A 14,616-nucleotide genomic window follows, 5' to 3' on the forward strand; every position below is an offset into this window, starting at 1 on the left:
CACAAGTAAATACACGGTATCAAGAGGCGTTCCGCAAGGTGGGGTACTTAGTCCGACCCTTTTCAACCTTGCATTAATATCGGTAGCAGATGTCATTCCTGCAAATGTCATGGCCACATTTTATGCTGACGATATCTGCCTGTGGTCCACTAGCGTTCACCGAAACGTACCACCACGTAGGCTTCAGAAAGCTTTGCACCTGATTAGCCAACAATTATCAAAACTGGGACTCACTTTGTCGTCAGAAAAAACAACGGCAATGGCATTCACTAAAAAATCAATGCGAGGATACCCTATTTTATTAGCTGGACATCCTCTGTCATATGTAAAATCTTACAAATATCTTGGGGTTATCGTTGATCGAAATCTCAGATGGGCGCCCGAGGCAAACCGAATAAGAAAAAAAGATTGACGCAGTCATCGCAGTATTACGGTGCCTAGCTGGCACTGCTTGGGGATGCTCGTGCTCCGCAATGCTTGCCCTAGAACGCTCTCTTGTAGACGGAATTCTCAGATATAGTGCACCGATGCTTCATGGTGCTAGCAAAACTACCATCAAAAACCTGCAAACAGCGCAGACGAATGCACTTAAAGTCTGCTCCGGGCTTCCTAGAGGCACGTCTACTTGTGATACGCTGGCTGAAACGAAAACAGTATCTGTCAACACTATGAAAACGCAAGAATCTTTACGAGTACATCTACGCCACATTACTCAGCATAAGAGACACCATATGCGAAACATTGTCAGAAAAAGGCCGCGTTCCACATTTGGGCAAGAAATACAAAAGTGGCATAAAGAAATTTCTTCGGTGACAAAGCACAGTGGAGAAACTCCGCCACCGTATTGGATTATGCCCTCTATGAAAATTAATATCGAGATACCTGGAATGGGGGCAATCAAGGACACAGCGATACCCGTTCGATTTCAACAAACTATGCTTCACGTATCTGCTGTATACAAAGATCATGTATTTGTATATACTGATGGATCCACAACCAAAACATCATCTTCCTTTGCCTTCGTAATTCCCCAGAATAATGTACTTGAGACCGCACGGCTATCCCACCGAACAGCATCTACAACAGCAGAACTACATGGTATTCTGTTGGCGATTACTTATATTTCAAAATCAGCGAATATACAAAAATGGGTCATCCGAACGGACTCCATTGCGGCTCTTAAAAGCCTAATGATATTTGGGATATCGAGCAGCAATAATGCTCTCCAATTACAGGTGGGACAAGTATACGCTAAAGCCGCTGACATAGGACATCACATAATACTGCAGTGGATTCCAGGTCACAGCAGCATCTGCGGAAATGAACAAGCTGACAGGGCTGCTAAAAACGGACACAAACTCAGAAAGCTTCAAAAAGTTCCATTCACCAAATACGACATAAAATGCTCCATAAAGAAAGTAATTAACACTATGATTATGCAGTCGTGGTCTTCATCAGTTCATCAAAATAGCAAATTACATTTAGTGGACCCAGAATCGACAACGCAACTACCAGATACCCTACCTAGAAAACTCGAAACTTTGTACCACAGGCTACCACTCGGAGTGGCTTACACTGGCAGCTATAATTTTCTTCTTGGCCGAAGTGACACTCCAACGTGCACCACATGCAACTGCAAAGACGATGTAGAGCATACATTGTCCGCGTGCGCTAAGTACCAAACACAACGCGAATGCATGAAAAGAATACTTCACCAGCTGGACCCCAGACCATTCAATGGAAAAATATCCTAGGCCCATGGTAGAACAAGAAGTATGTCGAAGACACCGGACTGATCGATGAACTTTGAGTGTGTGCGTGTGTGTGTTGTGTTTATGTGCGCGTGACTTACTCTTCTTCTAATCGTCTTCATTCCCCTCTACCCTTCCCCACGGAGTAGCCAGCCAGAGAAAGCACAGACTCCGGCTTACCTCTCCATGCTTCAACAAATATCTCTCTCTCTCGAGACACATGCTTTCGACGAGTCATTCGGTACTGCTCCGCCCAGTTCCGTTTATCCCTCTACCGGATGGATGGCTAAATGCTAATGGCTGTATTTATAACGGGCGGTAGTTTGAGCCATCTAGCCTAGACAGAAAAAAAAAAAAATTATTCCTTTCATCGCCCTTCGTGGTTTTTCTGACTTTGAAGTGTGTAGGGTTCGGTGCTACTGCTCACCCGCAAGAAGGACCAACGAGGCAGATCTCAGAAGAACGCACCTTTCCTTTCTGATGGCAGCCAACGGCCTGCCGAGCCCCGAGCCTGGAGCGTGTCTCGCGCGCACGTTGCGCACCGGGCGCGGAGCGCGAGTTCTTTTGCCCGGTGGTGGGCCGCAAACCCCACAAGTGGCAGCGCAACGACTTTCATGACGAAAGAATTTGCAGTTTGTATTTTTTGCGGTTACAGACGTTGTTGACTCGGCCATCGAGTGGAGCCAGCAACGTCTGTAATCCCCCCCCTCCCCCCGCTAAAAAAAAAGAAGCAAAAAACAAAACAAAAAACGCAAATTTTTTTTTTTTTTTTTATTGCTTGAGCGATATTACGTCCGCCAATGATAGCCATTGGCGGACGCTTCAGGAGAGCGCGTGCTCGGCCGCCGCTCTCGTGTCAGGGGTTGGCGGAGAGGATGGGGGGCTGCGGCCGCTTCTGCTCCTCTCGTCGCCGAGGAAAATGGCGGCGCCTGAGGCATCTATATCGTTGACGGCAGCAACCTCGGGAGTAGGGAAATGTAGCCGTCCACGGCAGCACACCGCAGACGAACTATGCGAGCAGAAGAACGACACTGATGCTTTCGCATTCACAACTCATACGAAGGGCTTAGGTGTCCTCGGTATTTCTTTATATTGTTTATGTCGGCACTGAGTGACGAAAAACGCGTCACATTGCCCCGAAAAACTGCTATTCCGCTGCGGGATGGCAAAGGAAAAGAAAAACACATTATTTGCCGAAACACGCGCATGAGCAATAAAACATGTCCTCCTCCGCTGCTACAGCCGCCGTCAGCACCGTGGCGAACCGCCTTTGGTGTCGATCACTCGCCGCGACCTTCGACGATGCTAATCCTATAAAAATAGCAATTCGCGGAGGGAGCGGCTGAGGTTTCTCAAGAGAGAACCCAACGGGAAACATGGTGGCCCCCAGAGTACGCCACTCCAAATACGACGTGAGAATTGAGAGGCACTTTGACCTCAAATTTGTTTCATTTTTTGTTAGTAATGAGTAGCGAGCGCAAGCAAATGCGGCTATCGGGGACACATTAATTCCGGCAGTGAATCGGCCAAAGTAAAAAAATTCGTTGTACTGCTCCTATAAAACACACAAAATATGTTTATTATATACGATCAAAATCTGCATGTGTGACGATTTCACGTAAGGTTACTTTTTTTAGTCATCCCAGCAAAAAGATCACTGCGTACAAATTGCGTGACTACGCACCCCACGCATTGCTGCGTCTCTCCCCAGGGTCACATGACACTAACACGGCTTTGGAATGGCTAGAAGAGTCCGCTGCTGTCTATCGTAAGGTGAAACCGAGTATATTCGGGTCTTGACGGTCTCCATCAGTCCCAGAAGGCCGGCTTACTACGGATGCGCCAAATCAGAAGCTCGTTTTGTGCGCGTGGGAAGACTCCATGGCGTCCGTTGCCCTCACGACGACGACTCTTGTGACCGTCTCGCTTACATCCCCTTCCCCGGGCCGCATAGCACCTATACCTCCCGATCGGGCCGACAGTCACGAGACAACATTGGCATCGGCACCGGCGGTCGGAGGTTCGTGCCGCGAATATCTGACAAGTTGGCAACCTGTCATATCGGACCTTCCTTGCATTCCCGCAGACAGGAATAGAAGAATGGTTGATAAGTGCATTTTAAGAACAAAGGGGAGAGTGGAAGGCTGTGAAAATTATCTAGGTAGAATTTAATGGATTACAACTGTGCTAGGTGGCGCAAGCTACCGCCCGATATAAAGGGTACAGCCGTTAGCCGTTAGGATCCATCCATCCTTCCGACGGTTCGCACGTCGAATCGGATTGTTCTTACGCGGATTTCTCTCGCGCTTCCCACGTTCTCTTGTAGCGTTGGTAATGCGTTCAGGTGAAACGGAGTATAAAAAGTCATTTGGGCCCGAAGCACCTTCGGATCAAAAGTTTCAGAACCATTCTGTGTGATCACGTAGGTAAGCTCCCAAAAACACAGGGACAATAAAGTAAACGGACCCCTGTCTGTCTACTTCAGTCCCTGGGTTTTTTTGGCGCTTACCTACGTGATCGTGAACCAACTGGCCCAAATAGACCGATCTCACCAGCCAGCTTCGCTACGCCCCCGGCGTGCATCCTGGGAACTGTAGTCTTTCTGCACGCGCGACAACTAGGGGCTGCGAGTCGGCACGAGCGGAGCACGAGACGAAACGAGCTGCTTCCTGCACTGTCGCCTGCGTCCTGGAAACTACAATTATGGCGGCGTCACGCATGCGTGGAACGCTCGGTGAGATCCGTCTAAGACCAACTTGGAAAAGGTGCCCTCTGCTGGAAGACGTGGGGTTCTGCACAACGGGCGGACGCACAAGACAGTACGGCTGTTGGAACCTTCTACTAATGAAACCTCATTTCTAGCCTATATAGTTTTAGAACCTCGCATTCTGCTGTGTCGGTTGCGTGGTCGGTTCTTCCACCATTGTGCAGTGTTTGAGACCTTTGAACAATGAGCACGTGACTTTTCAAAGCGGTCTATTGTCGCTTTAGTACATTTTGTGTGTCCTAAAGCCAGCGTCACACATACGTCGTACAGTCTGCAAACACGAGACACGAGTTCGAATACCGCATGCCAAGTTTTTTCCATGAACTCATTGTCATGCGGCATTCGAAGCACGGATCTCGCGGTGACTGGCGTTTAAATCTGTATGCAGACTGTCGTTTGTATAATCATAGCCTACTCTATACTGACAAAGCCTAGCAGATCGCCACGTCACGCGGCCGCCGATCGTGAAAAGGTAGAGCGGCAGACAAGAGCCATGTAACGGGCGCCCCGCTGCGGCGAGACGCCGAAACACACTTGTCCCGAGCGATGGAATGTCCACTCGCGCTTCTCGCGACCCTCGGGCTACCACTTCTTTTCTCGTCGGGTTTAAAAACCACGTTTCGGGTCCTTGCCGCTGCAAAAGCTGTTCGCTGGATACCAGACTCCCCGAGAAATTCTCTGTGCGACCAGATCCTCGCGCTCCCAATCTGCGACCGGGCGCTTTATGGATCCGTCACCGAACTGCCAGGCTTTGGGAGTGTAGAGGAGGCTATGATATAATAGAGAGTTTTAGTAGACCGTTTTCGGTTTCCCGCTCCGCTCTATGGAAAGCGGAGTCGCCATCGCGCATGCGCGACCCGCTCTGGGATTTGAGCGTGGAGCGTCAGCTCCGCTATCGTCGCCATTTTGAGAAGTACGTCCCACTCTCAGTGAAGGTTCACTAGATGGTGCTTTTCTGGAAAGGTGGGTGCTCGCTATTTGAAATCATGCTTGGGAGCGCGCTTGACCCTTATGAACCTCGCCGCACTAAGAAGCTGCGCAGACTTTGTTTGAAAAGGCGTCCCCCAGAAAACGTTTCACGGTAGTCAAGAACCTCTGGCTGCTTCGAGAAATCGCTGGCCGCAATCCTTTTACGGCCCCTGAACGGTGAGAACAGGTGCTGCCTTGTCTAAGCCAGCGGGCTCGATTTTTCTATACGAGATGACGACGACGACGTTGAGAGGATGACACACCGGGCGACGGCGGTGTCTCAATCTGAGCCCTGGGCCTCGGTTCCTGGGAGGCGGCAGCTTCTACTTCGGCTGGACTACCTCCTTGGAGCATGATTCTTTGACCCCAGTGAACCCCAGTGAGCAATAGCGCCATTATGTTCCTGGTGCTCCTTCATGCACTGATCGAACGGCGTGCAAGATCTTCATAGCTTCCTGCTCACCCGCCCAACCCGCCTCCACGAAGTCTGGATTTCTGCGGATCGGACTGCCACCCTCCCCAATACCAACAGCCCATGTCGTCGTTATCTTGCACGTATATACTCATCACATTACCATGTTCCCTAGACGCGGCACCGCGGGCCTCGGTGGTACGGGCTGCTGCTTTCCGCGGTGCAGCAGCTCTCCAGAGCCAAAAATTAAAGGTTAAAGACCAAAGACTAAAGCAGTCGGTATTAACAGTGGAGCGCAGTGTATGCATCTGCCTTGGGGGGTGACATGAAACTATTTTGCTTCACTATACACTTCTTTTTATTTCTTTTGTGTGTTTATGAAAGTGCGTTTTTCAGCTTAAGCTCCTGCCCAGTTTCTGCCTCACTTGTGCTACGGTCTTTTCTTGCAATAGAAGGCCACCCAACATAGTCTACTCTTACAATGCTGAATTCAGCAGTAACACTGTAAATTGGTTAGATGCAATATTCACACGCACATCTGAGAAGTAAAATGGGAGTCGTTAGTAAACGTTTTTTATTAAAATATTTCTAGAGGCCTTTCAACCCAGTTGGACAGGTATTTCGCTCAGTACAAAAGCTTGAACATAATTTACTGTGATAATTTTATGCATTCTAATATTAAACAAACAAAAAAAATGACCATGGTCTTTGTAGGTTTCGTCCAGCCGTCAAATTATGCCGTCTGCGCACATCACTGCCTGGTGCTTCACGACGAGCACCCTCTTGTGGTCTTCTTCTAATTTTTTTGATGGACGGCATATGGGCATGCTGTGCGGTCAACAAAACCCTTGTCCTTGACGTTCCCTTGTCCTTGACGGCCTAATAAAAAAGACAAAGAAAAACACTCTTACAACACGGCAGTATTTAAACACTACCAAAACATGTGATATGGGACTTGTTACTCCTCTAAGATAAAGCGTATTTCCATTAGGGTTGTAAAAAACTGGGTATCGTAAATTAATATATATATATATATAGTTGTCTCTTAATTCTGCTAAGGTTTGAGGCCGTCAAACTGTGCATGCGAGGCCCGCTACGCCGGAATTCAAAACGAAACTTCTGAAAACTGTTCTAATCTACCACTATTGCTTAGAAGTCAAGGGTTGTGTTTGCTCAATTTTGCATTGTTTATGCCTGTCTGGTTTTCACCCGACAAAAAATTGACGTGAAATATTCTTTTGACCGTTATTGGTAACTCTTTTCAAAACACCACCGGGTAACATATTCGGCCGCCATATTTTGGGCATCGCTTTTAGTGCGAGACTTGTGACTAGAACCCATTTCATATTCAGTATTGACGCAGCATTCGTGTCTAATACATTTAGACTCGCATCCGCGACAAACAATGACGTAGCTCTCTTGCCCCCTAGACACTTGGCCAAAATAAGGCGGCCTCGAAGACTAGCGGCACCATGGGTTGCACTTTTAAAAAGGCTGCATCCAAGTTTCTATTATTTTCTAAATCTACCAAGGAAATCCAACGCAAACATTTCTTGAGGAAAGTTAAACAATTCAAAAGTTGCGAGCGAGTGTGAATAAATAAAGCTGGGAGGAATGGTTTCTTTGGTGCAGCTTGCGAGTGCTATGCTCGTGGTCAGCTTTCAGTGGCATTTTCGACAGGAGGGCGCATGCACAGATATAATCGTCGTTCAAGCACGCGCACCCGTACATCTGACTGCATAGCTAGTGCCACTAAATAAGCTACGCTTCAGAGTAACGACACTTGGCCATATTGTGTCTTAAAATCAAGGTTGCCAGTTATCTGAAGCTTTATCTGAAATCACAGGAAATGCTTTTCCGCTTTCCACAAGTGTTTAAACCGTTCGCGACAGAGCAAAGCAATATTACATGACCTTCCTAACACCGAATCTAATGCCGAGGAAGTCGCACTTTTGAATCTTGACGATCGGCCGTTGCGTCTGTTCTGCATACGAGCCAAAATGGCAGCGCCCACAACAATGTCGGGGAACGGAGTGCCGATACTCTAAGCGCAGCTTATTTAGTGGCTCTATGCATAGCCATAGGCCGTCCACAAAACGCGACGACTTTACCGACGCCGTGCTGGTTGCAAAGTGATACTCGTTCACTTCGTTTGATTATGCTGTTTTGTGTTACATAGAACTCAAATCGAATGGTTTACTTTTTACGCGCGGGGCGTACGCTTTACTTCTTGATTCGACCTCTTTCAAGCTGAGGTCACGGTCAAAAACATCGACGCGTATTGAGTAAGTGCAGCCATCTTGAGATCTATGCGATCACGCTAAGGACGCTGAGGGCAGTCCGCTCTACAACTTGTGAAGCGGAGCGCACGCTCACTGCGCTAACTTTACGCTCCAACTCAGAGCGGGCCACGCATGCGCGGTGGGGACGATGCTTCTCGCAGAGCGTAAAGTAGAGCAAAGAGGGCTCATAAAAGTGGCCTACTAATACTCATAGATTACGAACGCGCTCGTCGTGACTTCTCCTGACACTGCCCATGTACACCTTTGGCGTATAGAAAAAATTAACTTTTCACCAGACAGAGCAGCTGTGCTAGAAACAATAGAAACGCGAAATTTCTACAAACCATGCAGGGCCTCACCTGTGAGCACAGCTCTAGTTTCGCCAGGGTCAACCACCTATGTTTGTTCATGTCAGCGAGCAGGTGGCCGAACCTCTCGTTGATGTGACCCACGATGAGGTTCACAGAACTGAAGAACACCGACAAGTTCCGTCCAAACGCTCATTCAAGTACGAACAGACGGTTGGGATAGGCCAGTCGAGGAAGAACCATGCAAAGCGTCTCGCCAGATTGGCAACACCCTGCGCCGATCTGTCGGGTGCTGGTATTTGGAGGCCCGCACGCAGAACAGCCAGGTCCTTCTTTAAGCAGGATAGCTTCCTAAAGGGTTTCTTTTCTACGTTGGAAATATCCAGCAAACCGCGTTCGGAAAGGAAGCTTCGGCGCTTGATGGCACGAGGGATACGAATCATAGATTCGATGTCTCGCCATCTTAATCTCGTTAGTAGAAGTCTCCTTCCTTGAGAACAGCGGGGATTCATCGTGCAGTTGCCTTGCTAGCCTTGAGCAACACTGTACTCGTACTACGCAAAAGGATGTACTCCCAATGCGCAAACTTCGTCCTTTTCTCTTATTTTTCTACTTCGAATAAGTAAATATGTTTCAGTTTTAATTCGAGTGGAGCTGAAGCTACAAGAGCGAGTGCCGGCCTTTCAGCGTCCTTGATAAGCACGCGCGCTCGTGCAGTCCAAGCACTGTTTAGAGCAACATGCTCATGCTTATACCTTCGGCTTCACTCGCACACAACGTGGAACGATTATATTTATATTTTATAGCTTAATATTTCTTCAGGTGTGTGCCTACTCTTTTGTGCTCAATAGTGTCGCCTTCGTTTTTACTACCTCTACAATCACGCTCCCTTTTACTCTTTTGGTGTTAACGCTTAGGTTTTTTTTTGTCTTATTAGTACTATAAACGTCCACTTGTGGGGCTACGCAAACAAATTTGTCGAACCCGCTCAAAACGCTCTTACGCTGAAGAAAAACGCTCTACTAAAACGCGTTTTTGGACCTCCGCTTTCCATTCCGGCGAAGCGGGCCGCGCATGCGCAGTTTGGCACCCTCAGAGCGGAGCGGAAGATGAAAACGGTATACTAAAACTCTCTAATGTATGAGCCACGCACGTAGCTGGGGGGGGGGGGGGGGGGGGCATGGGGCCCGGGCCCCCCGAAATCTCCCATTTTTTTGGGACCTCCTCTCCCCCCTCCCCCTCAAACAGCATTTTGTCATGGGCACCCCCCCCCCGCCCCTCCCCCCCTTCCCCCCGAAACAAAACCCTGGCTACGTGCCTGGTATGAGCAGATGCGATCCCCGGCTCATGTAAACCAGAACGCATACCTTTGACAAACGTTTCCTTCATCCATATGTAGCTTCTTGCAAGTATTTAGCAGTTCTTCCCGATAGTTTCCACTTTCTCAGTTAAAAAAAAAAGAACTTGTCTAACGTATGATTTTCTTTCGCCTCGTGCTAGATTTTTTTTAGAAATCAGTATTTCTCGCTAGAATATTTATTTTAATTAATAAAATTTTTGTTTCGTTGTTGTACGGTGACAATATTCTGCAGTGGCAAAGCCGTCGTCCTAAGCGCCAAAAGTGCATTACCATGGAAGCAATAATACCGCAACAGTATTCTGAGATTCTCTGTAAACAAGCTATACACACAGTGTATGATATATTTTTTTTCTGTGTAAAAGTATACGAGCTTTGGTAAAAAAAAGAAGTGAAAACATTTTTTTTGTGATTTTAAACATTTTTTAAAAAAGAATTTAAAGTTATTAAAGAAAGAATCTGCATACAAACGAAAAGTAACGGCAATGTTAAAAAAATGAAAGATGTTTACAATCCCATGTAACGCAAAATTAGAGCGCAGCTCTTGAGGAGGATGAGGGGAAGGAGGAGGATGAGAGGAGGGTATACCCCTCCTCCTCTCCTGCTCGCCTCCCATTTAGCTAGAAATGGTCGCTAAATTTCCCGCTAAATTTAGCGGAAAAATATCTCTATAAAATTTCGCAGCTGAATTTAGCGGGGAATGTTACCGCTAAATCGGAGGGGAGCAGGAGAGGAGGAGGGGAGGATACGAAGGCGGAGAAGGGGCCTACCCTCCCCTTCATATTCTCTCCTCCTCCTCCTCAAGAGCTGCGCTCTAATTCGGCGTTACAGAGAATTCAAAAAGGTCTTTCATTTTGAGGGAATTTTCAGAGACGGTGCTAAAACACGTTCATTATTTATTTCCGAGTTCTATGAAGATTTATGAATTAAAATTCTCTTTTTGATCTTTTCAGAATGGCCGTGGATTTGGAGGAGGATGTGCTTAAGAAATGCGCAGAAAATAGAACCGTACTACCCCAATGCGGTTTGGATATGCTCAACGCTTCGCTTGCGTAAGGCATTATTTTGTAATTATATTGCCTATTTTGTTTTACGGGTGCATAAAAATAAAACGGGGGTCATGCAAACATGACTCAATCAGTCCCTTCCTCTTAGCAGAGTAGTCGAACAATATATAAAAAAAGCTCCAACGTTTTTGTTTATTTTTTTATCTATTTACAAGTTAATTACATTTTTGGAATACCCGGGATGGACATTTTCCAGCCTGCTTTTTATTGTTTCTAAATAAAAATATATATATTAAAAAAAACTCGGCAAAGTTAACATTTAAAAATTTTTCCGCGCTTTCTAGCGACGCATAGCATGATCCCTACAAAGTATATGGAACTAGGCCTCGACCTTTACCGATATAAAATGTTCCATTAAAATTCGAGTGCACTTACGCTACCGCATAACCTGTGCCGCAGCCACAGCAACTCGGAGCTCGCGTAAATCGCTATCACTGTGGCGCCGTTGTCGTTTCTGAACTGTTTCCTAGGCACGATTCTGAAGATTTCCACGAGAACCTTAAAGGGCAACTCCGCTTCATTTTTGGTTTTGAAAAAACAATGCAGTCCTCTTCAGTATCGCCTAAGGAGACCACTCGTCAAATCTTACGACGCAATTCTGTCTAAATGTTTCTTAAACGGTCCGGCAAACTTCGCAACTCGCCAAGTTGCCGAAATCGGCTGACTCGAGCGGGCGAATTCAGGCGCAACCAACAGCGCAGTCAAGGCTACGGCATGGGCGGAGCCAACATTGAGCTAAACGTCATCATCATGGCCCCCTTTTGCTTGTTTTTACTTCTCCAATCGAGCGTAGCGCATGACGTTGGCAACGTTTCCTCTCGGCGCTCAGCGGTGTCCACGTGCAGCGAGCTTCTTGGGAGCAGACCAAGCGCCCGCCGCGGTCCCGCCGTTACCGCAGTCTTCCGCGTCACAACCACCGTCGTCGTTTCACCGTTTGTGATTATTGCCTCTCGGAGTTTCGTCCACACTATGGACACCACGTGCGCAGAGTCGAAGACTTATGCCGCAGTTGTGCAGACGTCGTCGAATGCCGTAGACACCAAAACGTGGCCAAGAGTGCGGTGCAGACGACACTCGCGCCTGCCGCACGCCCGCCCCCATCCCGCCCGTCGTTGGGCCGAGGATCACGTGACATCTCGTACCACGTGATGGCCATGTACTTGGCGGCCCGAGGCCAATGTTGCCGGACGGAGCCGAAGTTTCGGTTTCGATTTCCGCTCGTGTTTAAAATTAGATTTAAAATATATATATCCCATTTTTCGCGAAATAAACGACGTAGTACCTCTTACTAGGGCTTTTTCATTCGAAATCACTCATTATCCCGAAATCTTCGGAATTGAGCGGAGTTGCCCTTTGATTCCGCTTTCTATTCCTCTTGGGTGCCTCATCCTTACCTTGTCTATTATACGACGAGCCTCGTCTGCACGCCGTGACTGAAATTCGCGTTCTTCGGATCCCCTACGGACTTTCCGATGTCTAGCTATACGACGTCCAAGTTCGCCTGCTCGGATAGTCGTGCGCACGCATCGACACAACGGGGTGTCAGTGCGGCGGACGTTACTAGATCCAAGTCAGTTGAGAGACTTCTTGCAGGGCATCACGCCTTTTCGTGCGTGCGGCCGCTTGGTGGCGCTCCTTACTCTAGCCCGCGTGTGGACAGAAGCGGTGGAACGTTGAATGGACATTGCCTGAGTAGAGAAGGGATTTTACGTTTTTTATTTATCTTTTTCTTATAGTAAGCATAACGTTTGCGTAAACGTTTGCGCAGAAAGAGCGCCATTCTGAAACGATCCCTCGTTGTCCATAGAGGCGTTGCCACTGGTGGCTCTAGGGACGCTAATCACCTAAAGAACCTCGTTGTGCTCGCGTTTTCTTGCAAGCAGCGTCAAATCATAGCCTCCTCTATACTACAACAGCCTGCCATAGACGGAGCCATAGAGTGCCCGGTCGCAGATTTGGAGCGCGAGGATCTGGTAGCACAGAGAATTTCTCGGGGAGTCTGGTATTCAGCGCACAGCTTTTGCAGTGGCGAGGACCCGAAACATGGGTTTCAAACCCGACGAGAAAAGAAACGGTAGCCCGGGGAACGCGTGAAGCACGAGCGGCCATTCCATCGCTCGGGACTAGTGTGTTTCGGCGCCTCGCCGCAGCGGGGCGCCCATTACATGACTCTTGTCTGCTGCTCTACCTTTTCAGTTTCGGCGGCCGCGTCACGGCGATCTGCCAGGATTTGTCAGGATTAGCGGCGAGATGTTTTGGCGGCGCCCTCCCGTGGTTCCCTCTCGTGACGTCATTACCTTGCGAACAACAAGTTCGATGGTGTTTGTAATGGGCATGGTGGAAGCCTGAAGTCATAGCGCTCTCAAAGCAACACTGCCAACACCGTCAAAAGTGAAGTGCTTCCATTCCTCTTATTTCCATCGATGAGAAATCCTTTGCCGACGCCATAGCCAGCATTCGGCCAATCGTGGAAAGCAGAGACGCTTTCGACCGCGCACGTCGCCAAAAGAGGAGGCTATGGTGAAATGCGCCAGTGCACGGGGTTCGTGTCTCGAGCGGAACTTGGAAGCAAATGGCGGCGCGGCACTAAAGTGAGCGGCCCTTGGAAGTACAGTGTTCTAGAAAGTTGGAGTGGCAAGAGCGGCGGCCGCCTCGTAAAGATTTTGTGCGTAGACGACACCATGGCTCTGCTGTGCCCTAAGAGCGCGCACCCGTGAGCACCCGCCGTTGGCGCCGATTTTTACGGCCCATCTTGGATCCAGCCTCGGTATTTCAAACACCCTATACTTCACCTTGTCCGGGAATTCTGCTTCGTAGTGTTTTCTCCCTTCTCAGACAATAGAGAGTTTTAGTAGATCGTTCCGATACCCCCGATAGCCCCGATAACGATACTATGCATGCTCAAGGGAGGCGGTGGCGGAGTATCGGGATATCGTTATCGGAGTCATGGGAACGATCTACTAAAACTCTCTATTGCGGAAGCCTCTACGTGCCAGCGTCCGTCAGTTCGCGCACCTCGAGTGTCGAGTAGAAGTCTAGTCACTCGTCCCTATAACTTAATTCTGCGCAGTCGCGTGCTCTGTCAGAAGGACCATTGGACCCACGAAGCCGCCGTATCGTCTTCTAACAAGGCAAAGCCGGTTGTTAACCTTGATTGCGGGATTTTATGAATCCCTATGTGGCACCGAGACGATAGAAAAGTCTTCACTATTATCTACTAAAAATATTTGATGCTTACGAAACAAAATCTTTTTTTGATAATACAAACTAACCTCGCGTGGAGCCCCCATGCATTTGCCCACAAAAACCACACAGCTGTAGTTTGTGTGAAGCAGAGCGCCATGTTGTGTCCTCATGCGGTCTTTCCCGCTTTGGAAATGCGACCACCGGAAGTTCCGAATCGGCCATCTTGGGCCTGGGTGAAGTCAGCCGGGTGAAGCGTAGCGGAAGCCGGGCGGCTGCGTGCTGGAAGACTCGTTTTCTGTTTGCTCGCCCTCATTCGCCTACGATTTTTTTGAAAACCTTGTGTATATGGTAGTAGCTGCCTTTGAAAAGTCATGTAAATTTTTACAAAAGCGCAGTATAGACGCTTTTGCAGCAGCTGTGTATGGGCGCCGCCATAACCGACCTTCAGTTTTTGTTTCCTCTTATTCCGTTGACCTCCCTTCAGTATTACCGTAGCAGGACAGGTTATTGCCATCTT

General features: G+C 48.2%; 1 protein-coding gene across 1 annotated transcript in view; it reads left to right on the plus strand.

The window, feature by feature from the left end:
• Window positions 1-14,616, plus strand: part of LOC115311284 — an 81,417-nt gene that overhangs the window by 33,340 nt on the left and 33,461 nt on the right. Inside the window, exon 10 of the mRNA XM_042293732.1 lies at window positions 10,800-10,898. Coding sequence (XP_042149666.1) covers window positions 10,800-10,898 — 99 coding nt within the window. The remainder of the gene's footprint in view (window positions 1-10,799; window positions 10,899-14,616) is intronic.

This window comes from Ixodes scapularis, unplaced genomic scaffold (genome assembly GCF_016920785.2).
Source record: "Ixodes scapularis isolate PalLabHiFi unplaced genomic scaffold, ASM1692078v2 PGA_scaffold4__175_contigs__length_147842914, whole genome shotgun sequence".
Taxonomy (NCBI): Eukaryota; Metazoa; Arthropoda; class Arachnida; order Ixodida; family Ixodidae; genus Ixodes; species Ixodes scapularis.